The sequence below is a fragment of the Nerophis lumbriciformis genome, linkage group LG24 (assembly GCF_033978685.3).
Source record: "Nerophis lumbriciformis linkage group LG24, RoL_Nlum_v2.1, whole genome shotgun sequence".
NCBI lineage: Eukaryota > Metazoa > Chordata > Actinopteri > Syngnathiformes > Syngnathidae > Nerophis > Nerophis lumbriciformis.
This window is the reverse complement of record NC_084571.2, coordinates 5855001-5878096: the sequence shown is the minus strand read 5'-3', so window position 1 is coordinate 5878096 and position 23096 is coordinate 5855001. Positions and strand designations below refer to the sequence as shown.

General features: G+C 40.7%; 1 protein-coding gene across 2 annotated transcripts in view; it reads right to left on the bottom strand.

Moving 5' to 3' along the window:
- The window catches only part of ppfia3 (PTPRF interacting protein alpha 3), a 51086-nt gene that overhangs the window by 4970 nt on the left and 23020 nt on the right, over positions 1-23096 (bottom strand). For both annotated transcript variants that reach the window (XM_061981404.1, XM_061981405.1), the window contains 17 exons: positions 23075-23096; positions 22924-23003; positions 22587-22755; positions 20285-20478; positions 19970-20210; positions 19757-19881; positions 15289-15443; positions 15049-15148; positions 14907-14988; positions 14643-14843; positions 13070-13135; positions 12780-12806; positions 12531-12706; positions 12343-12440; positions 7562-7737; positions 6177-6245; positions 5946-6108 (listed from right to left, as the gene is read on the bottom strand). The exon at positions 23075-23096 is cut by the window's right edge and continues 41 nt beyond it. In XM_061981404.1, the coding sequence (XP_061837388.1) occupies positions 5946-6108; positions 6177-6245; positions 7562-7737; positions 12343-12440; positions 12531-12706; positions 12780-12806; positions 13070-13135; positions 14643-14843; positions 14907-14988; positions 15049-15148; positions 15289-15443; positions 19757-19881; positions 19970-20210; positions 20285-20478; positions 22587-22755; positions 22924-23003; positions 23075-23096 (2144 nt within the window). The remainder of the gene's footprint in view (positions 1-5945; positions 6109-6176; positions 6246-7561; positions 7738-12342; positions 12441-12530; positions 12707-12779; positions 12807-13069; positions 13136-14642; positions 14844-14906; positions 14989-15048; positions 15149-15288; positions 15444-19756; positions 19882-19969; positions 20211-20284; positions 20479-22586; positions 22756-22923; positions 23004-23074) is intronic.

The window sequence follows — 23096 nt, the reverse complement described above, 5'->3', positions numbered from 1 at the left end:
CAGTATGTTAGTGTTCTTTGGCTCGGCTCCCCTCAAGTTTGTTCCCTGGGACCCACAAGGGTCTCGGTCGTAATTCTTTTTAAAATTAAGTCACATATAACTTATTTTTATTTGTATTATTCAACGCTTAAATCTCGAGATCGAACTAAAAAAAAAGTTTTATGTTTTCTGCCCTTTTTGTCAACGAAAACTCTTTAATGGCAAAAACACACAATATGCAATATTTCCCCCCCCAAAAAATGTCAAAGTGGAATATTTAATTTGAAATATTTGGAGACTAATTCGTACACAATTGGTTTTAATTTATTATTATTTTTTGAGCAATGACACATTTTACTAACTAAAATCCCACTAAAATAATTTGGGATCCAAAAACATCCCACTCACAAAAGTGTAAAACATAAGTCATTAATTTTTTTTTTTACTTTCAACACTTGAATCTGTAGATCAGTGATTCTCAAACGGTGGTAGAGGTACATGTTTTCCATCTGGTGCTATGCCAAATAATCCCCTTGATTAAAGTACAGTGTTTTATTTCCCTATATTCAAACTCTGTGTAAAGTTACAGTGTCCATAAATATTAAATATACTTGTTAAAACAAACCACTACTCTGTTTTAAATGAATACTTAGGCCCACTACGCTACCGGCACGTTTTTTTCTGAGGTGGTACTTGGTGAAAAAGGTTTGAGAACCATTGCTCTAGATCGGGGGTGTCAAACTCATTTCAGCTCAGGGGCTGCGTGGAGGAAAATCTGTGCACACGCGGGCCGAACTATTCAAATCATGGCATTAGAACTAAAAAATAAAGACAACTTCAGATTGTTTTCGTTGTCTTATTTTGACCAACAATAGAACAAACACATTCTGAAAATATTACAATAAAAATATAGAAAAAACTACGGCAGCGGTAAAGTTTAGATCCATGAAGGAAAGAAGAATGTGAATGAATGTTTATAACTGAATACATTTACATATGCATACAAATGTGTTTTCTTTTGTATTATTTTTTTGAATTAATTAACTAATGTTTATGACAATCTTTTTCCAAAACACAATACAGAATTTGAGATTTTACAGGATAATGCATACATTTATCATTTGTTTTCAAAAAAAGTGGGACCCCAAAAATATACTGTGGGAACCCATTTTTATGATTTGATGCTGTACTTGGGACCCCATTTTGAAAATTCCTAGCGCCAACACTGATGGAGTATTGGTGCGTGCAAAACAGCAGCAGGCGGCTCTGGCCTACGGGCCGGTTCTAATACTAATCAAATATCATCCCAGGGGCCATAGATAATTCATACATATTTGGAGGTGTTGAGATCGCCATGTAAAATCGCTAATGCTATTCAGTAGCATGTCAAAAGCCAATGTATGTAGCGTCAAGCTAGCGCATTTGTGGGAAAGTGGAGCTTAATTTAACTCCGGTTGGAGAGTTTTTTGAGTCAACTTCTATGTTGGCATTGAGAATTGCAACATTACCTAGATGCTCAATGTTTCTTAACCATAGGGCCGCGTAAAATGTTTGTTTTTCAGCTGTGGTCGTATAGGCCGCAGTTGTACTCAGTTGTAAAACACTTTTCCACCACTTGTGGCAGTAATGCCAATATCAAACAAACAGAAGAAGTTCGGAGCTAAAGTCATAGAGAAGTTTCTTAAGCGCAAAAAAATATGACTAAAGTGATGAAGCTGTATTTTCATTTGCACTTTACTTCTATTGACAGTTTATTTAGGAAACATATTCATTATTAATTTTGATGAATTCAGCACAACATAACAGGGATGCCTTGACTTTGACATCCCTGCTCTAGATCAAGTTTAGATTTATCTATCGATAATAAGTAATTTTTTAATGTTTTTTTAAATTTGTTTGTTTTATGCCATTTTTGTTAATGTTGTTTTTATATGACGAAAATGCAAAACATGAAATATTTCCACCCCAATACATATTATAGCAGAATATTTGATGTGAAGTAATTGGAGCCTTAAATAGGTCAATAATTCACAACATTATTAAGTTTAATTCATTATTATTTTTTTGAGTAATGACAGTTTTAAATAAAACAGCCTGCGTGGCAGCTTTGTGTTATTAAAGTTCATCCATCCATCCATTTTCTACCGCTTATCCCTTTCGGGGTCGCTGGGGGTGCTGGAGCCTATCTTAGCTGCAATCGAGCGGAAGGCGGCGTACACCCTGGACAAGTCGCCACCTCATCACAGGGCCAACACAGATAGACAGACAACATTCACACACTAGGGCCCATTTAGTGTTGCCAATCAACCTATCCCCAGGTGCATGTCTTTGGAAGTGGGAGGAAGCCGGAGTACCCGGAGGGAACCCACGCAGTCACGGGGAGAACATGCAAACTCCACACAGAAAGATCCCAAGCGCAGGATCGAACCCACGACCTTCGTATTGTGAGGCAGACGCACTAACCCCTGTGCCACTGTGCTGCAACATTGCAAATTTTACTCATTAGAGTTCACTTGTTTGCTCTTTCATTAAATTATTTTGTTGTTTTTTTAATAGTATTTTTAGATTGTTAAAAAATGAGCCGCAGGTCGCAAATAGCCCCGGGCCGCACTTTGGACACCCATGATTCAAAGCCTGATCAAGAATGTCAAAAAGACGTGAGACTCGTGTCATGTTGTCCAGAAAGCACTGTGAGCGTCTGGGTTGGTGCGGACATGTTTCAACACGTGGTGAGGAACATACATTGTGTGTGGAGGTGATTACCAACTCAACAGGAACTTTATCGCTCAGTGTGTGTGTGTGTGTGTGTGTACGTTACAACAGCTGTTACGCTGCATTCCAGTGACCTTTAATGTTTCTGACATGCGAGCAGGAAAAAAAAGTACTTAATGTGACCCCAACAAAATAGGTGCAGTAAATAAATACAAGTACATTAAGTACAGTATTTGTATTCATTAGTTTCCCCTGAAGATTTGACAGTTTAAATGTTTTTAAACGGCCGTGTTGTTTGTTTACGTCTGACTTTGTTGGCTTGGAATGCTTTGATGTCCAACCTCGGAAGCGCAGACAGTTTGTCAAGAAATTAAACCTAAAACGTTTTGCCGAAAAACACACTGAAAGTCAATATGTGGCCATTTGCTATTTCTTTTCAACGGTCCGCGACACATTCTAAAAATGTTATTTAAAAAAGTGAAATAAAAAGAAAACTGGTAATATGCAACAAGAAGAAGTTGCAATGTTGATTGTGATAAAACAAAGGCTGTTTTGTTCTTTAGAACTGTCGTTGCTCAAAAATAATAATGCATCAAAATCAATGTTGTTATGAACTATTGACCTATTCAAATCACTACTTTGAATTGTTTTTGGGGGGTGGATGGTGTGTGTGTGTGTGTGTGTGTGTGTGTGTGGGGGGGGGGGGGGGGTGGATGCATATTTTGTCCATCCATCCATGTTCTACCGCTTGTCCCTTTTGGGGTCGCGGGGAGTGCTGGAGCCTATCTCAGCTGCATTCGGGCTGAAGGCGGGGTACACCCTGGACAAGTCGCCACCTCATCACAGGGCCAACACAGATAGACAGACAACATTCACACACTAGGGACCATTTAGTGTTGCCAATCAACCTATCCCCAGGTGCATGTTTTTGGCGGTGGGAGGAAGCCGGAGTACCCGGAGGGAACCCACGCAGTCACAGGGAGAACATGCAAACTCCACACAGAAAGATCCCGAGCTCGGGATTGAACCCAGGACTAATCAGGACCTTCGTATTGTGAGGCACATGCACTAACCCCTGTTCCACCATGCTGCCAAGATTTGAACCCGTACTGGTACCAAGATTTGAAATAAAATAAAGCCAATATTGGCACTTTTTGTGTGTTTGCCATATAAAAAAGCTTTTTTTTTTTTACAAAAGGGCAAAAAAATAAACAAATAAAATAAAATAAAAAGTATAATCGACTAGTAAATCTAAAGTTCATCTCGAGATTTAAAAGTTGAAAGTAGAAAAATAAAAATACAATAAAACAAAAAAAGACTTGCTTTTAACATTGGATTCCCAATAATTTTGGAGGGATTTTTTTTAAACTGTCATCGCTCAAAAAATAATAAGACATTAAAATCCTTTGTGTTATGAATTATTGACCTATTTAAGGCTCCAATTACAAATATTTTAGTACAAACCCCGTTTCGATATATGAGTTGGGAAATTGTGTTAGATGTAAATATAAATGGAATACAATGATTTGCAAATAAATTTCAACCCATAATCAGTTGAATATGCTACAAAGACAAGATATTTGATGTTCAAACTGATAAATATTTTTTTTTTTTGCAAATAATCATTAACTTTAGAATTTGATGCCAGCAACATGTGACAAAGAAGTTGGGAAAGGTGGCAATAAATACTGATAAAGTTGAGGAATGCTCATCAAACACTTATTTGGAACATCCCACAGGTGAACAGGCAAATTGGGAACAGGTGGGTGCCATGATTGGGTATAAAAGTAGATTCCATGAAATGCTCAGTCATTCACAAACAAGGATGGGGCGAGGGTCACCACTTTGTCAACAAATGCGTGAGCAAATTGTTGAACAGTTTAAGAAAAACCTTTCTCAACCAGCTATTGCAAGGAATTTAGGGATTTCACCATCTACGGTCCGTAATATCATCAAAGGGTTCAGAGAATCTGGAGAAATCACTGCACGTAAGCAGCTATGCCCATGACCTTCGATCCCTCAGGCTGTACTCCATCAACAAGCGACATCAGTGTGTAAAGGATATCACCACATGGGCTCAGGAACACTTCAGAAACCCACTGTCAGTAACTACAGTTGGTCACTACATCTGTAAGTGCAAGTTAAAACTCTCCTATGCAAGGCGAAAACCGTTTATCAACAACACCCAGAAATGCCGTTGGCTTCGCTGGGCCTGAGCTCATCTAAGATGGACTGATACAAAGTGGAAAAGTGTTCTGTGGTCTGACGAGTCCACATTTCAAATTGTTTTTGGAAACTGGGGACGTCGTGTCCTCCGGACCAAAGAGGAAAAGAACCATCCGGATTGTTATAGGCGCAAAATTGAAAAGCCAGCCTCTGCGATGGCATGGGGGTGTATTAGTGCTCAAGACATGGGTAACTTACACATCTGTGAAGGCGCCATTAATGCTGAAAGGTACATACAGGTTTTGAAGCAACATATGTTGCCATCCAAGCAACGTTACCATGGACGCCCCTGCTTATTTCAGCAAGACAATGCCAAGCCACGTGTTACATCAACGTGGCTTCATAGTAAAAGAGTGCGGGTACTAGACTGGCCTGCCTGTAGTCCAGACCTGTCTCCCATTGAAAATGTGTGGCACAATATGAAGCCTAAAATACCACAACGGAGACCCCCGGACTGTTGAACAACTTAAGCTGTACATCAAGCAAGAATGGGAAAGAATTCCACCTGATAAGCTTAAAAAATGTGTCTCCTCAGTTCCCAATCGTTTATTGAGTGTTGTTAAAAGAAAAGGCCATGTAACACAGTGGTGAACATGCCCTTTCCCAACAACTTTGGCACGTGTTACAGCCATGAAATTCTAAGTTAATTATTATTTGCAAAAAAAATAATAATAAAATTTGAGTTTGAACATCAAATATCTTGTCTTTGTAGTGCATTCAATTGAATATGGGTTGAAAAGGATTTGCAAATCATTGTATTCCGTTTATATTTACATCTAACACAATTTCCCAACTCATATGGAAACGGGGTTTGTACAAAGTGGCATATCAAACAGGCGCCAACGGGAATGTTAGCTCTTCAACAAGTAGGAAGACAAAGTTTCAAATGATCAGCATGCAGATTTTGAAGCTTGAGGCCTGATTCTTGTAGTTCCGCCTCAGCGAGTCATGCCTTGTCTACAAAGGAGCCTGCGGGGTCAGTAAAGCCCGCAAATGTGAACATGAGAGGGGTCGAAGGGCGCACTCACCGTCACTCTGAACCTTCCTGAGGGTGACGGAGGGCGTGGCGATGGCGGAGGCACGGAAGTTAGCAGGCAGGGTCTCGGCGGAGTCGGAGGTCACGCCCCGCAGGTCCTTCTCTCGGAACATCTTCCTCCATGAAGGCGAGCGCGTGAACGTCTTGGTTCCATCCTGCGGGCCACAGAGAGGAGCGGTGAGAAGATGGCGTCCACAACGGTCCTGTGCTAGCTGGCGCCCACCTCATCAGGTCGTCTCTCCGTTCCCATGGTGATGAGTGAGTTGTACTCCTGATCCAGGAGCTGTCGGGCCTGCAGGAGAGACGACAGAGAAAATTAGAAAACGCAATTTTGGTAGAAATTGCATGTCAATGCTGAAAAGCCAAAGCCGAACTGCAATGTTAACAGTTAGCATGCTATAGCCGGAAAAAGTCAAGTAGCAAAATGTACAACTCTTGGGTGTATAATGCAAAACTAGCTAAGAAAAATGAGGAGGCTAACCTGCTAAAGGTGAGATAACAAAATATTTGACTGAGGTGTATGCCTGCAAAATTAGGTAAAAACTTAGCATGCCAACTTAAACATACTAAAAGTTAACGTGGATGAAGTAACAATACTTGGCTGTGAGGTTTATAGCGACAAAATGAGCTAAAATCTAGCATGCTAACATTATCATTTTGAAAGTAAACTAACAAAATATTTGACTGTGAAGTGTATAAATCAGCTAAAAGTTGCATGAAGCATGCATGAAGTAACACTATATTTAACTCTCGAGGTGTATACCTGCAAATGGAGATAAAAGCAAGCATGCTAACAGTCAACATGTTCACATGCTAACTTCAGCATGTCAACATGCTAGATTTTTAAAGTTAAATACACTAGTTGACTATGAGGCGTAAAACTGTAACATTTGCTAAAAGTTAGCATGCACCGAGCATGTGTGAAGTAACATTGTATTTACCTTTAAGGTGTATACCTGAAAAAATAGACAAAAGCAAGCATGCTAACATGCTAATTGTTAACAAAAATTAGAATACGTCCAGTAATAAAATATATGACTCTGAGGTGTATACCTGCAAAATGAGACAAAAACAAGCATGCTAACTGAGACAAAAGCAAGCATGCTAACAGTAATTTTGCAGGAACAAAATATTTGACTCTGAGGTGTATACCTGTAAAAACAAGTTAAACAGCTAGCATGCTAATATTAGCATGCTGGTAACTGGCTAATATTTTCAAGGAGCATTGCGACTTTGGAACGGTTTGAATCGGTTAAGAAATGTGGAAGTAGGAACACTTTAATGAGGATTAAAGGGAATAATTGTGTAAATACTTTTTCATAATTCACAATCATAGTATTACGTGCAGAAAACTATATGAAATACGTACATAAATGAACAAAGAAACGTATAAATGGACCTTTAAAATCCCAGACACCTCCTTTGTATAACAAGTTCTTTCTTGAATGCAAGAGTGTTTCTCATTTTCTTTATCAAAGTGTTGGCACTCGCAACTTTCTTTGGCCCCATGATGGTGGATTATTATGCAGTCGTACGCACACATTTTGTCGGAAATCGAATCGCGTGAAGAGTGGGGCATACGAAAACCGCTCAGGGCCCTCAGATTACCTGCGTGTTCTGATTGGGGATCTGCAGCAGCAGGGCGAGGTCCGTGTAGTCGAAGGTGTCGTCGAGGGCCAGCAGGGCCCCGTGGACGCCGCTCTCGCGGAGGTTGTCGGCGTACTCCTTCAGGCCTACGTTCTGCACCCAGCACATGACCCGCTCGTTGGACCACACCATCACATCTGAAAGAGCGGCCAGTTCATTAGGAACAGGATGTAAACGTAGGCGTGTCTCACAGAGAAGCGCGCGTTTTTTCCTTTGTGCCCTCCTTCAGCTGCTGCATTCCACACAAAGTTGTGGTTTGAGACGTCGCTGTTGTGTCTACTATAATGAGCAAAATGTCTTTCAGCCATGATGGATGTCTTTTTTCACTGAATAACAACTTTTTGGGTTTGACGTCATTACTTTACAATCAAACCACTTGGCAAAAGACAAAAATGGGCGAGACCTGAATAATATCGTTGACATATTATCCCATAATGGTGCCAGAACCTGTTCTTAAAAAAAGGAAAATCTAAAAAAGTTGTCCCAATTTTTATTAGTGAATTTTGTGACTTGCAAGTTGAAGAAAATAGTCATTTAAATCAGTGTTTCTTAACCATTGTTGGGCCACGAGTACTCAGTTGTAATACTCATTTCCACCACTTGTGGCAGTAATGACAACGTCAAACAAAGAGAAGAAGTCTGGAGATAAGAAGTTTGAAAAATGGCGAAGCTGTATTTGTATTTGAACTTCAATCTTATTAACAGTTTAGATAAACATAATGATTATTAATTTAGTTGGAATTGACAAGGTTTGTCCTGTTAAACTGTAAATCTTGTCGGTTAAATATAATTATTAAATATGTGAGTCTCGGGGCCCCTCTGTCGTGGAAATGTTGGGCCCCATGGTCAAAATGGTACAGACAAAATGATTTTAATATTTCAGTACTGTACATTAGGGATGTTCCGATACCAATCATCTCTGAGTGGGATCAGAATCAGTGGCCAATCTGATTTTGTGAATTCTGAAAATCATTTTATTAATCGAACTTGTGAATCTTTTTTTTTTTTTGGTTGCTAATAAAAAAAATGTTTTTAAATGCAAATATTTTTTGTATGTTTTTAAGTTACAACTCATTTTTTTAGTCGCAAATTGTTTTTTTGGGGGGGCGGGGGGTTACAAATGGTTTGAGTTCATTTCAAACATGCATACAGTTACAACATGATACGTCTCAATTTTCAGTTTCTCTTTTCAACGTGCTCAAAAAGGAGCTCATCTAATCCTACCCCTTTTCCATGACATAGCAATCGCTAACACTTTTGTTCACTTCCTGTTCTCAATTTGTTCACAATATACTCCATGAATAATATAATTATGAAAACATTTTTTATTAATTAATTGTGAAGTAAGCTGTATTTCATTTAGTGAGATGAATAAGATTATCAATAAATTTAAAATATTTATCATGATTATTCTTCTTAGTACCTGAGTTTGAACAGTTTCTTAAACTGGATCATATTAGTACATTGTTCATTAATCCATTCCATAATTTAATTCCACATACTGATACACTAAAGATTTTAAGGGTTGTACGTGCATACAAATGTTTCAGGTTACATTTTTCTCTAAGGTTATATTATCCTATTTTGTTGAGAAGAATTGTTGTACATTCTTGGCTAGCAGGTTATAGTTTGTTTTGTGCATGATTTTGGTTGTTTGCAAATGCACCAAATTGCTTTTTTGGTCGCAGATTTTTTTTTTTTGGGTTACAGAAATTTATTTAGGCAAATTGGGGTTTTTTGGTTAGAAATCTTTTTTTGGTTGCAATTTTTTCATTTGGTCCCCCAAAAATGTTTGGGGTCGTAAATTTACGTTTTGTGGTGAAAAATGTATATTTTGGTTGCAATTTTTTTGGTTACAAATCTTTTTTTTGGGTTACTAATATTTATTTTGGTTGCAATTTTTTTGTTCAAAATAATTGTTTTTGTTTACAGATCGTTTTTTGGTAAAAAAAAAAAAAAAAATGTATTTGGGCAAATTGTTTTTTTTTCGGTTACAAATCTTTTTTTGGTTGCAATTTTTTCTTTTGGTCACAAAAAAAAGTTTGGGTCGTAATTTGACGTTTTGTGGGGACAAATTGGTATTTTGGTTGCAATTATTTAGGTTACAAATATTTTTTGGTGACAAATATTTTTGGGGTTGCAACTTTTTTTTTTTTATTGGCTACATCATTGTTTTTTGGGTTGCAAATATTTTTTGGGATTACAAAACATTTTGGGAGTGTTCTGAAGGTTTGCATATTTGTGTAAATTGTCCTTTTAGTTCTATATATAGATGATTTCTGTTAAGGGATTAATTATTATTATTTTCTTCTTCTATTTCATATGTGTTTGGAAAAGTGAAATGTTTACTGTTTAGAGAGCGAGTGTGGGAACTAGAGATGCGCGGTTTGCGGGCACAACCGCGGAGTCCGCGGATCGGGCGGATGAAATTAAAAAAAATTAGATATTATCCGCGGGTCGGGTCGGGTCGGGCGGTTGAAATAAAAAAAAATTAGATTTTAAATAGATTCAGGCGGGTGGCAGTTAAACCAATTCGGAAATATATATACATAGTTAAATGTTGTTACCCACATACGAAAAACGAGCAGGCACCTGCAGCATATGCCACAACAGAAGAAAAAAAAAAGAAGAGATGGACACTTTTACGGAGCGGAGAAGGGACGCCTCGCCGGGGTCCGGGACCGAGGCCCCTTCCCCCGAGAGGGCCCCACTGGGAGCCGTAGCTGAGGCGATCCGCGAGAAGGGCCCGACGCACGTCCAGGGTCACCACCGCGCCCACCGCACCGACACCCCGCCTCGTCCGCCTTCGCCGCGGCCGGCGTCACGCGCAGCAGGTAAGCAGCTTACCTGCCCGCCACCCCCGTGGCCGGGGGCTCGTAACAGGGGTCACTCCGCGTGCTCCGGCCGCGCAGCTTACCTGCCCGCCACCCCCGTGGCCGGGGGCTCGTAACAGGGGTCACTCCGCGCGCAGTGCGCTCACGAAAGGGGTGGGGCTCACCCTGGTTGATATAGACAGCAGGACGGTGGCCATGGAAGTCGGAACCCGCTAAGGAGTGTGTAACAACCCACCTGCCGAATCAACTAGCCCTGAAAATGGATGGCGCTGGAGCGTCGGGCCCATACCCGGCCGTCGCCGGCAGCGAGACGCGCTTGGAGGTGCGCTCAGCGCGCCTCCCATATGATTGCGCACTGGTGTGCGTCTGGGTCGTGACAGCGTGGCACGCAAATGTCTGTGCTGCATTGGATCAGTCTCCTTTCTTTAACAGGCAAAAGCTTTATAACCTCACTAATGCCTTGCATCGTTTATATTAGATATATAACAACGGGCGGGTGCGGGCGGGTGCGGTTCTGATCAAATGTTACATCGGGTGGATGGCGGATGGTTGACGACTTTCTGATGCGGTTGCGGATGAAATAATTGCCTATCCGCGCATCTCTAGTGGGAACCTTATAGAGAGTTTAGTTGTTTGGTATCGTGGCTACATTGCTGCGAGGGACGTGGACAAGCGCGAGGTTGGAGTGTTAATTGCACGTGCTCACGGACCAGTCGACAGAGAGGTGACCCAGGACGAGGCTGGTTCTCCTCTCGCTCCAGACTGGACTCGTGAGGCGAGCTTCTCTTCTCTACAACGGGAGGTGTCCCCCCTCTCCAACGCCCCCTTTGTATCCAGCAGTTGCAACTCACCCCACCCCACCCCTACGTGCATCAACGATACAGCAGGACCACCCCAGACTATCTTCTGGCCCAGCCAAGGGTCCCAGGTTGGACTGTGTGTGTGTGTTGTGTAATTGGTTTAGTGCGGGACGTTCTATTGGGAGGTAGCGTGTGAGTGGTGATGAGTGTATGAGTGTAATTAATGTGTGTTTATTATTGTCTTATTTATTTATATGGTATATAGTAAATTGTTCAACTATATAAGTTGTCTCCTCTCACTCTCTCCTCGACTAGATTTATTGGGTAAATAGTGAATAAGTATAGCATCCCCCCAAGGTAACATACAGTCCTTTACAGGCTCCCGTACAGGGAGGATCAAATAGAGTTTTTTTTGCGGTTAGAAATATTTCTGGGTTGCAAAGGTATTTTTGTTTACAAATAATTTTGGGGTGTTGCAAATTTCTTTGAATTACAAAAAAAATGTTTGGTTTGCAAATTTAGTTTTTGTGGTTACAAATCGTTATTTGGTCCTAACGTTTTTTTTTTTTTTTAAAGAGATTTTGATTACAAATGTTTTGGGAGGGTTGCAAATCTCTTTTTTTTGTTACAAAACTTTTTTTTTTTGGCAAATTGTTTTTTTTTGGCTAGAAATGTTTTTTGGTTGCAAATGTAGTTTTTGGTCACAAATGTATTTTTGTTGAACATTTTTATAATTTTTGTTTTTTAGTCACAAATCATTATTTTTGGTTACTAATCTTTATTCTGGTTGCAATTTTTTTGTTCAAAATATTTTTTTGGGTTACAAAAGGTCTTTTGGTCGCAAATCTTTTTTGGGGGGGCGGTTAAAAATCGTGTTTTTGGTTCCAAATAAATTTTTTTGGTTCCAAAGTGAAGTTGATTTGGAACCAAAAAACAACAAATAGTTTTTTTTGGTCGCAAAACTACAGTATCTTTTTTGGGGTGGGGCGTTTACAGTTCTTTTTTTTGGGTTATTCACGATGACGTGTCGGAGCGTGGTTGTTCAGAATGCCGGTGTCCCTGAATGCACCTTAGTGTGAGTGTGAAGGGTGGAGAAGGAGGAAGTCACCTTTGTTCTGGTGCACGCTCTCCTCCCTCCTGCGCTCCAGCTCCTTGCGATCGTAGTTGAGGCGCTTGAGGCACATGATGCCGTAATGCAAGCTGACCCTGCGAGGGGCGAGAGGTTTGCCGGGTCAGTTTCCGCGCTCACCTGATGCCCTTCGACCCCCGACGCTCAAACTTCTCAACTGCGCTCACCTGTGGAAGCTGTCCACCATCTTGAGCTGTCCTCTCAGCTCCTTCTTGGTCAGATGGTCCAACATTCGGGCATCCACCAGCGACTCCATGAAGTAGCTACGGTACTGCGGCAGGCCCAGGCTGGGCAGCCAGTCGTTGCCCACCCACTCGTGATTCATGTCGCCGTACGCCAGAATCTGGAGACAAAAGGCGGTCGTGATGGACGTCCATCTGCTCGTCTGGACTAAAGCGCCAGGGCCGATCCCTCACCTGATCCCAGCTGAACTCTTTCAGCTCCTGGATGGCGGCGAGAAGGGAAGGGGGCGGGCAGAAAGAGAGCCAGGTGGCGGGGTGGGGGGGAGCGAGGACAGCGCAGAGGACACAAAGAGGAAGAGTGTTAGTCAATTAGCTGAAATCGTGAAACAGCAACCAAAGGGACAGAACAGAAGATGCTCCACACTACAGTCTGGACACACACACACAGAACCAGAAAAGGGGGGAGGAGGGACATTCATCAACTTGGTTTCCTGAGGAATCCAAATCAAAATGACGGCGCTCACCGGCGGCTTGGTTGCTGCGTTCAGGGACTCCATCTCGGCGTGGGTCATCCAAACGTTGCTGGTCGACTGCGGACACGAAAGCGACAGCGTAAGACGAGAAAAAGACTCCCCATCTTCCAACTCCTCCAAAGGCTTGCTTTAACGTTTATGACATTTGAAAGGGTTGTTTTGGTGCCAGCAGGAACTGAATCTTCTATTATGGAATTTACTCCAAGTCTCCGGAGGAACAAAACATGAATGCTCATGACATTTATTGCGTTTTATTCTCAAACATGTGTTATATTCTTTCTTTTACTGCTTTTGTTTCTCACAAAGTCCATATGGTCCAATAATGTGTTGCACCTGTGCTTCTTTGTTTTAGTCCTCACTTTTTTTTTTTACCAAGAAATGTGTCTTTTTTAAGCAACCAAGCAAACAATGGACTTGTCACCAAAAAAGACTGCAAACAAAAAATAATGTCTTAGAAATGTAAAAAAATATATTTTTAAACAAAAAAAATATTTTTGGTTGTAATTCTTTATTTTTTGTTTGCTAATTTGGTTTTTATTTAGTTACAAAATTATAAGTTTTTTTGGGCAAATTGGTTTTTTTTTGGATAGAAATCTTTTTTGGTTGCAACTGTAGTTTTTGGTTACAAATATTTTATTTTTGTTGCAAATTTTTTGCGTTATAATTTTAGTTTTTTTAGTCACAAATCATTTTTTTTTGGTTACTAATCTTTATTCTGGTTGCAATTTTTTTGTTCAAAAGAATTTTTTGGGTTACAAAACGTCTTTTGGTCGCAAATCTTTTTTGGGGTGTGGTTGCAAATCGTTTTTTGGTTGCAAATCGTTTTTTTGGTTACGAATAGTTTTTTTTGGTTGCAATTTTTTTTTTTTTATCACTAATTGTTTTCCTGGTTGCAAATTGTTTTTTGGTCCAAATTGTTTTTTTTGTGTCTGCAACTTCTTTTTTGGTTGAAATTTTTTTTTCCCGCAATTACTTTTTTTTGTGGTTCCAACTTGTTTTTTTTGATTGCCTATCAATTTTTTGTGGCCACAAATCGTGTTTTTTTGGTTGCAAATCGATTTGTTTTTTCATGGTTCCAAATCTTTTTTTTTGGTTAAATAATTGCTTTTCATAGTCGCAAATTGTGTTTTTTTAATTTATTGATAGATTTTTAAAATATTTTATCACTAATCGTTTTTCTGGTTGCAAATCGGTTTCTTTGTGGTCGAAATTGTTTTTTCGCATTTGAAACTTATTTTTTGTGACTACAACTTGTTTTTTGGTTGCAAATCCTTTTTTTCGTCACAAATTGATTTGTTACTTTTTGGGGTTACAAATCGTTTTTTGGGTTACAAAATGAAGTTGAGTTGTAACCAAAAAAAAGGATTTGTAAACAAAAAATGTTTTGCAATGCATTTTTCAATAATTTTGTTTGTTTGCTGACAAAGACACACATTTCCCCCCATATATTAGCAGTCACATATGGATGGACGGATGAAGAACCAGAGAAAGCGGAAATAGAGGAGCTGCTGATCCCACATGTGAAACAGTTGTAAACTGAAGCTTCTAGAAGCAGGTGTCTCACGGAGCGAGTGCTGGCGGGGGCTGACGGGCTGGTGAGGGACACCATCTCCTGGATGGCCAGGCGTAGTTTGAGGCGGTGCAGCGGGTTGCTGATGCCGATCTCACGCTGGATCTCCGTGTCGGACAGGTTGGCCATGATGGCGCCGCTCTTCACATTGGCTCGGCAGGCCGCCACGTACCAGGCTGGCATTCCCACCCACAGCTGGAGGAGGTCATGGATAAGTCAGGTGTGGGGTAACTCTTGGAAGGGGACGTAAGGACGTACCTCCAGCCAGGACACCACAGTGGGTCCATCCCAGGACGCGAAGGGCAGACCTTGGCGACAGGCTTCTTCTAAGAGCTCGTGCCTAAAAACAGGATCAGTTTTTTTCTTTCTTCAAATCCTCAATGAATAAAAAGCGACGTACTTCTTTTTGCTGCGACGATCTTTGTCTGCTGGACCCAAAGTGCCGGTCTTGTTCAAACCCATGGGGTCTCCAGGGGCCATGTCTTCTGAAGGCGTCGATGCTGGCGGACACACAGGAAGTTGAAATGAGCTACAGAATTTTATATTTCGATGATTTATGTCTTTAAAAGTACATTAAAGCCAGTGGAAATACAGGAAATGGTAAAAAAAAAAAAAAGTCAGAGTATTTCATTGTGCTTACCGAGAGAAGACGAGCCATCCCGTCCAGGCTGACCCATCCTGCCCTTCTCCTTCTTCCAAAAAAGTCGTCCAATGGAAGACTTGATGCTCTTCTTCTTGCTGGACTTGTGCAGAGAATCCTGGCTGCTGTTGGTGCTGCTGCCATCTGCTGACAGACTGGAGGAAACGCATGCAAGTCAGCGGACAGCGACCACCTTGCCTTTCAAGCAGGATTGTCGATCCCATCTGATATCTCATACATACTTTTTGTATTTTTTATTTGAATTTTATTATTTTGTAGGTGTCTTCCTGTAGTCAGGAAGTAGTCTTTGCCAATAAGTTGAATGTGCCATTCTTGTCTTTTGTTGCGCCCTTAAAAGTGTTACCGCTGTAAGAATTGTACTTACACCAGCTGTTTGATTGTAACCTGCATCTTAGTTGTAGTTTTCATTACCAAGTTTGAAGGTGGTGAAATCGGCATGTAAAATTGCTAATGCCAATCGGTAACATGTATATGACATATCCAATGTAAATTAGCATCGAGCTAGCGTGTGAAATATTTATTTTTCAGTTATCTATTGTTTTTTGCTACAAATCGCGTTTTTCTGGTCCAAATTTTTTGGGCGGGCGCAAATAATTTTTTTTGTTTTTTTATTTACAAATAGGGGTTTTTCGGCAGAAAATGTTTTTGGTAGAATATCTGTTGTTTTTTTTGCTACAAATTGGGGTTTTTGGTCACAAATAATTTTTCGGGTCCAAAATAGTTTTTTCTTTCAGTCACAAATTGTTTTGTTTTTTTTAAAAATGTTTTTTGGTTGCAAATAATTTTTGGGGGTTATACAAACACCGTTTCCATATGAGTTGGGAAATTGTGTTAGATGTCAAACCCCGTTTCCATATGAGTTGGGAAATTGTGTTAGATGTAAATATAAACGGAATACAATGATTTGCAAATCCTTTTCAACCCATATTCAGTTGAATGCACTACAAAGACAAGATATTTGATGTTCAAACTCATAAACTTTTTTTTTTTTTTTGCAAATAATAATTAACTTAGAATTTCATGGCTGCAACACGTGCCAAAGTAAATAAATAATAAATAAATGGGTTGTACTTGTATAGCGCTTTTCTACCTTCAAGGTACTCAAAGCGCTTTGACACTACTTCCACATTTGCCCATTCACACACACATTCACACACTGATGGAGGGAGCTGCCATGCAAGGCGCTAACCAGCACCCATCAGGAGCAAGGGTGAAGTGTCTTGCTCAGGACACAACGGACATGACGAGGTTGGTACTAGGTGGGGATTGAACCAGGGACCCTCGGGTCGCGCACGGCCACTCTTCCACTGCGCCACGCCGTCCACAGTAGTTGGGAAAGGGCATGTTCACCACTGTGTTACATGGCCTTTCCTTTTAACAACACTCAGTAAGCGTTTGGGAACTGAGGAGACACATTTTTTAAGCTTCTCAGGTGGAATTCTTTCCCATTCTTGCTTGATGTACAGCTTAGGTTGTTCAACAGTCCAGGGTCTCCGTTGTGGTACTTTAGGCTTCATAATGCGCCACACATTTTCAATGGGAGACAGGTCTGGACTACAGGCAGGCCAGTCTAGTACCCGCACTCTTTTACTATGAAGCCACGTTGATGTAACACGTGGCTTGGCATTGTCTTGATGAAATAAGCAGGGGCGTCCATGGTAACGTTGCTTGGATGGCAACATATGTTGCTCCAAAACCTGTATGTACCTTTCAGCATTAATGGCGCCTTCACAGATGTGTAAGTTACCCATGTCTTAGGCACTAATACACCCCCATACCATCACAGATGCTGGCTTTTCAAATTTGCGCCTATAACAATCCGGATGGTTCTTTTCCTCTTTAGTCCGGAGGACACGACGTCCACAGTTTCCAATAACAATTCGAAATGTGGACTCGTCAGACCACAGAACACTTTTCCACTTTGTATCAGTCCATCTTAGATGAGCTCAGGCCCAGTGAAGCCGACAGCGTTTCTGGGTGTTGTTGATAAACGGTTTTCGCCTTGCATAGGAGAGTTTTAACTTGCATTTACAGATGTAGCGACTAACTACTTACTGACAGTGGGTTTCTGAAGTGTTCCTGAGCCCATGTGGTGATATCCTTTACACACTGATGTCGCTTGTTGATGCAGTACAGCCTGAGGGATCGAAGGTCACAGGCTTAGCTGCTTACGTGCAGAGATTTCTCCAGATTCTCTGAACCCTTTGATGATATTACGGACCGTAGATGGTGAAATCCCTAAATTCCTTGCAATAGCTGGTTGAGAAAGATTTTTCTTAAACTGTTCAACAATTTGCTCACGCATTTGTTGACAAAGCGGTGACCCTCGCCCCATCCTTGTTTGTGAATGACTGAGCATTTCATGGAATCTACTTTTATACCCAATCATGGCACCCACCTGTTCCCAATTAGCCTGCACACCTTCCAAATAAGTGTTTGATGAGCATTCCTCAACTTTATCAGTATTTATTGCCACCTTTCCCAACTTCTTTGTCACGTGTTGCTGGCATCAAATTCTAAAGTTAATGATTATTTGCCAAAAAAAAAAAGTTTATCAGTTTGAACATCAAATATGTTGTCTTGGTAGCATATTCAACTGAATATGGGTTGAAAATTATTTGCAAATCATTGTATTCCGTTTATATTTACATCTAACACAATTTCCCAACTCATATGGAAATGGGATTTGTAAATCATTTCTTTGGTCACAAATTGTTTCCATCCATCCATCCATCCATCCATTTTCTACCGCTTAATCCCTTCGGAGTCGCGGGGGGCGCTGGAGCCTATCTCAGATACAATCGGGCGGAAGGCGGGGTACACCCTGGACAAGTCGCCACCTCATCACAGGGCCAACACAGATAGACAACATTCACACTCACATTCACACACTAGGGCCAATTTAGTGTTGCCAATCAACTTATCCCCAGGTGCATGTTTTTGGAGGTTGGAGGAAGGCGGAGTGCCCGGAGGGAACCCACGCAGTCACGGGGAGAACATGCAAACTCCACACAGAAAGATCCCGAGCCTGGGATTGAACCCAGGACTGCTCAGGACCTTCGTATTGTGAGGCAGACGCACTAACCCCTCTCCCACCTCGCAAATACATTTTGATTACAAATTCGGTATTTTACATTTTGTATCTCATGTAAGTTGCAAGATTGTTGTAAGTAATTAAAAAAAAATCTAATAAATACAAATTTCAAAAGTGAGTAATGTACTAATTATACACCAACTGTTTGACTGTGTCGTGCATCTGAGTTGTATTTTTCATTACCAAACTTAAACATGGTGAAATCGCCATGTAAAATTGCTAATGCTAATTGGCAGCATGTATCAGGCATATCCAATGTAATAAATTAGCATCAAGCTAGCGCGTGAAAAAAACGCAAACAAAAAAAATTGCATTTGAAATATAATTTTTTTTTTAACAATACAAAAAAATTGGTAGAAAATGTTGTGGTTGTAATTCTTTATTTTTCAGCTAATTGCTTTTTCACTACAAATCGCGTTTTCTTTGGTCACAAATTGTTTAAATGGTGGCAAATTGTTTTTTGCTTGCAAACTGAGTTTTTTGCTTGCAAATTGTTTTTTTTCGGTAACAGAACCTTTTATTGGTCGCAAATCAGTATATTTGCATGCAATCGCATTTTTCTGGTCACAAATGATTTTTGGTCGCAAATCAGGAGTTTTTTGCTAAAAATCGCATACCTTTGGTCACAAATTGTTTTTTTGGTCGCAAATCTGAGTTTGTTTTTTTTACTACAAATTGCATTTTTGGTCACACATTGTTTTGGGGTCACAAATTTGTTTTTTGCTACAAATCACAATTTTTGGTCGGAAATCGTTTTTTTTGGTCACAAAACTGGGTTTTTTTAAGTTCCAAATCGTGTTTTCTTTAGTCACAAATTAATTTTTTGGTCGCAAATGTTTTTCAAATGTTTTTATTTGTTTACAAATTGGGGCTATTTTTGGTGGCAAATGGTTCTTTTGGTCGCAAATACTTTTTTTGGGGTTTATAAATTGTTTATTGGTCGCTGGTCGCAAATACTTTTTTGATTGCAAATACTTACTGTTAATTAGCATCAAGGTAGGGCATTTTTTTAATACCTTTCTTTTTTGTTGGCATTTTACAGAAAAGTTATTTTGTACCTCATGTAAGTTGCAAGCTTGTAGTAAGGAAGTAATTTTTAAAAAGTTGGAAAAAAAAAAATAAGAGTAATGTAAGTTATAGTGACATACTTTATTGTATCTATTGTATTATTCATTTATCGGATAGTTAGCAGAACAAACTGCTTGTATAAAAGTTCTTATATCGGACGTTTTAGAAGCAGGCCAACATAATCCAATATTTGTTTTTCTTTCTTGGCTGATATCGGACGGATATCCGATATCAGTATCAGGGCACCCCTAGTTTAAGGTCTTGGGAGGTCTGAATCCGTCTTACCTGCGGAAGTCTTCCAGCATCGCCCCAGGGTGGGTGAGCGTCATCCTGTCCAGCCGCAGCGCGCGTGGCGTTGGAGGAGGCGTGGAGTCCAGGAGGGCGAGGGAGCGCTCGTCGTCTTTGTTGTTCTAAAAATGATGAGTGGCAGACCACCGCAATGTATCCCACTGGGCATCTTTCGGATCTTGTCATTACAAATGATGGTTGCCGACGCACCTGTCTGTCGTTCTCGCGGGCAGGTGAGTGCGGAAGGCGAGGGGTGGAGTGTCCCGAGCTGGGCGGCGAGGGAGAGGCTAGCGTGGAGGAGGTGATGGAGGAAGGGATGAAGCCCCGCCCCGTGCCGTCCCTCCCAAGCGTGGACGGCGGCATGGGCGGACTGTCCAGAGCCACACTGCTGACTCGGCTCTCGATCTCCTCGGCTCGCAGCTCCGTGTTCTCCTTCTCCTCCTGGATGAGCCTGGGTGGTGGCGGGAAAGAGGACGTAGCGGCTAGCTTAGCTCGTAGCATGGAAGCGCCTTGAAGCGGTCTCACTTGATCTCCTTGTTGATGGCCTCCAGCTGTTCCTGCAGCATGATGGCCAGCGTCTGCACGTCCGTCTGTCCGCTGGGGGACAGCAGCTCGGAGCCGAAGCGATGGTCGCCGTCGTCCTCGTCGTCGGAGCAGCACACGTCCACGCCGTGATCGTAGCCCGCCCCCAGCAGAGCCCCTGTCTCCCAGTCGGTATACTGCAATAATAATAATACATGATGTTTAATACATAATACAATCAGAAGGTCTTTCGGCAATGTTGGTACCTAAATTCTTTTATTCTTTGTTTGTTTGGGACAAATGTATTTGTATTTCCATGATAGGTCGCTATTCTTGTGAGCATAACCACATTTTATTTCATATATGAATACTATGGAGAGAAATTTGTCTTTTTATTTAATCAAACAAAAAACGAGATTTAAAACCCAAATATATATATTTTTTTAAATCACAAAAATTATTTTCAAACAAAAAAAATTACAATTAAGGGTTTCCCGATTTTTTCACTTACGATAAGAGCCTTGAGTATTTGGCCGATACCGATATTAATCCGACATCAGGAAGAATCATGCAAACATTTATTATTTTGTAGTGTGGAATGTTTGAGAAGGTTCGATCGAGTGAAATGAGTCAAACAGAAAAATGGTAGGTATGAAAAACACTGAAATATTTATTGTTAGTTGTCTGGAATGGACTTATGCTGTCTTTAAGTTGAAGTGGAGTGGTGATTGTTTTGCTGACGACACTTAGCTGTCACAATAATTCATGAAGTTTAGCTCATGGTGCAGTAAGTTGAATGATGTGGACACGTTTGTTAATGGATACTTTCCCTTCTGCCTTGTAGAATTTGTATGTGTAAGTAATATGCAACTATAACTTTTTGATACTTCTTTATATTGACAAATGTGCTGTTATAAAATGCAATATTGTTCAATTAGTATTACGTATGTCGAGCTTGTGTGCTATTGTGTGCTTAGCTGTTGTGTGGTTGCTAGCTCCTAGTAGCCTATAGCCGAGCATGTTTACCTTTTGTGAATGACATCAGTAAACTAGAAGGAATTGTGTGCTTATTAGATTATATTTAGATGTTAACTGGCTGTCCTGCTTTGCACAAGTATCGGACATTTAATATGCATTGATATCATTTATCATTCGATACCTGTCAACCTTGCTGACATGGCAAATCATTATTTTGGTTACAAGCCTTTGTATTAGGAGTGTGAATCTTTGGGCACCTAACGATTCAATCCAATTCCGATTTCTGGGGTGGCGATTCAATTCAGAAACAATTCTCGCAATGTATTATTTGGTTTAATAATTAAAATGAAACCTTTTCAAAACAGGTTACAAGTTAGAAAAGCTCATTCTGGTTGCAAGAAGCCTAAAAACATATTTTTTAAAAATTGATTCCAATTAAAAAATAGATATATAAAAAAAAAAAACAAGATTTATTTAGTTTATATATTTTTATGTATCTATTTATTTATTATGAACTGATTTAAAATCGGTATGAAAAAGAATGCCAATTCGGATGCAAGTCCATTTTTGTGTGCACCCCTGCTTTTTATTGGAAGATGACGTGTCCATATATGGGCGGGACTGCTGTCTACTTCCGCCCTCAACACTTTTGGAGGGAAAACATCAAAGACGAGGGTTGGGCAATACGGACCAATGAAAGAGCTTCTAATATCTTGTTCAGAAGAGGCCACACCCACATGATTGAAATTGAATCCCAACCAGAAAAAAAAGTATTTGTAACCAAAAAACTAAAACTTTTTTTATTTTAATTTTTTTGTTTTTGTTTGGTTGCATAAAAAAGATTTCTCTCAATAGAAAACAGAATTTCACGCAGACGTTTGATTGGCCTGTGTGAAGTTGGCACTCTTTAACATTGCAAATATTAAAATAACATTTGTTTGTGCTAATTTTTTTTGTGTGAGTATTATAATTTTTATGTTATTAACATTTTATTATTCAGAACCACCCCCCCACCTCATCATAATATCCCAAACGTGTGCCATTTTTTCCTACCATTAAAGTTCTTCTTTACGAATAATAACACGTTAATAACATAAAAATATAATAGTCGGAGAAAAAAATTGTGCACAAACAAATGGGGAAAGTTTTTGGAGATTTTGACAATGTGTGATGTCACTAGTCAGAAAATGTATTTCAGATTCATTTAAAATCCATAACGGCACAAACGGTAGCAAAAAGGAATGGCAGTGTTATATTCATATTTGCAATGATAGGGGTATCTTCACGCAGACGTGTGATTGGACGACTGGCAGAGTTCCAAGCCCACCTTGGTGGCGTCCTCGCGCACCGAGCTCCAACGGGCGCGGTGACTCCGCCTGACTCCGCCCCCGAGTGAGGAGTTACCGAAGGCATCCAGGTGAGTGGTGGAGCCCATCGGGAGAGACCCGCCCCCGTGGGAATACCGCAGCTCCAGAGCGCTGCCAGGCAGGGATCGACTGGAGAGGCGAGGGCGAGATAGGAGATAAGAGGGCTGGTTTTGGCCCGGCGCCAAGTGATGAAGTCATGCGGCGTGTGTCGCGCAGCACACGCACACATGCTGGGGTGTCAGGGTGGGACTATTAAACATCACGTTGTACGTTTGATGAGGTATGAAGGGGCCCCACCTGGAATAAGAGCCGCCGGGCCTCGCCCTCAGTTGGTCCAACTCCAGCTGAAGACGTTCCAGCTCCGCTATCAGCTGGTCCTGAGAGGCGGGAGAGAGAAAGGTGAACAACATAACGAGCATCGAATAATAATTAGGGAGTGAACCCTCACCTTGTTTACCAGGAGATCATCC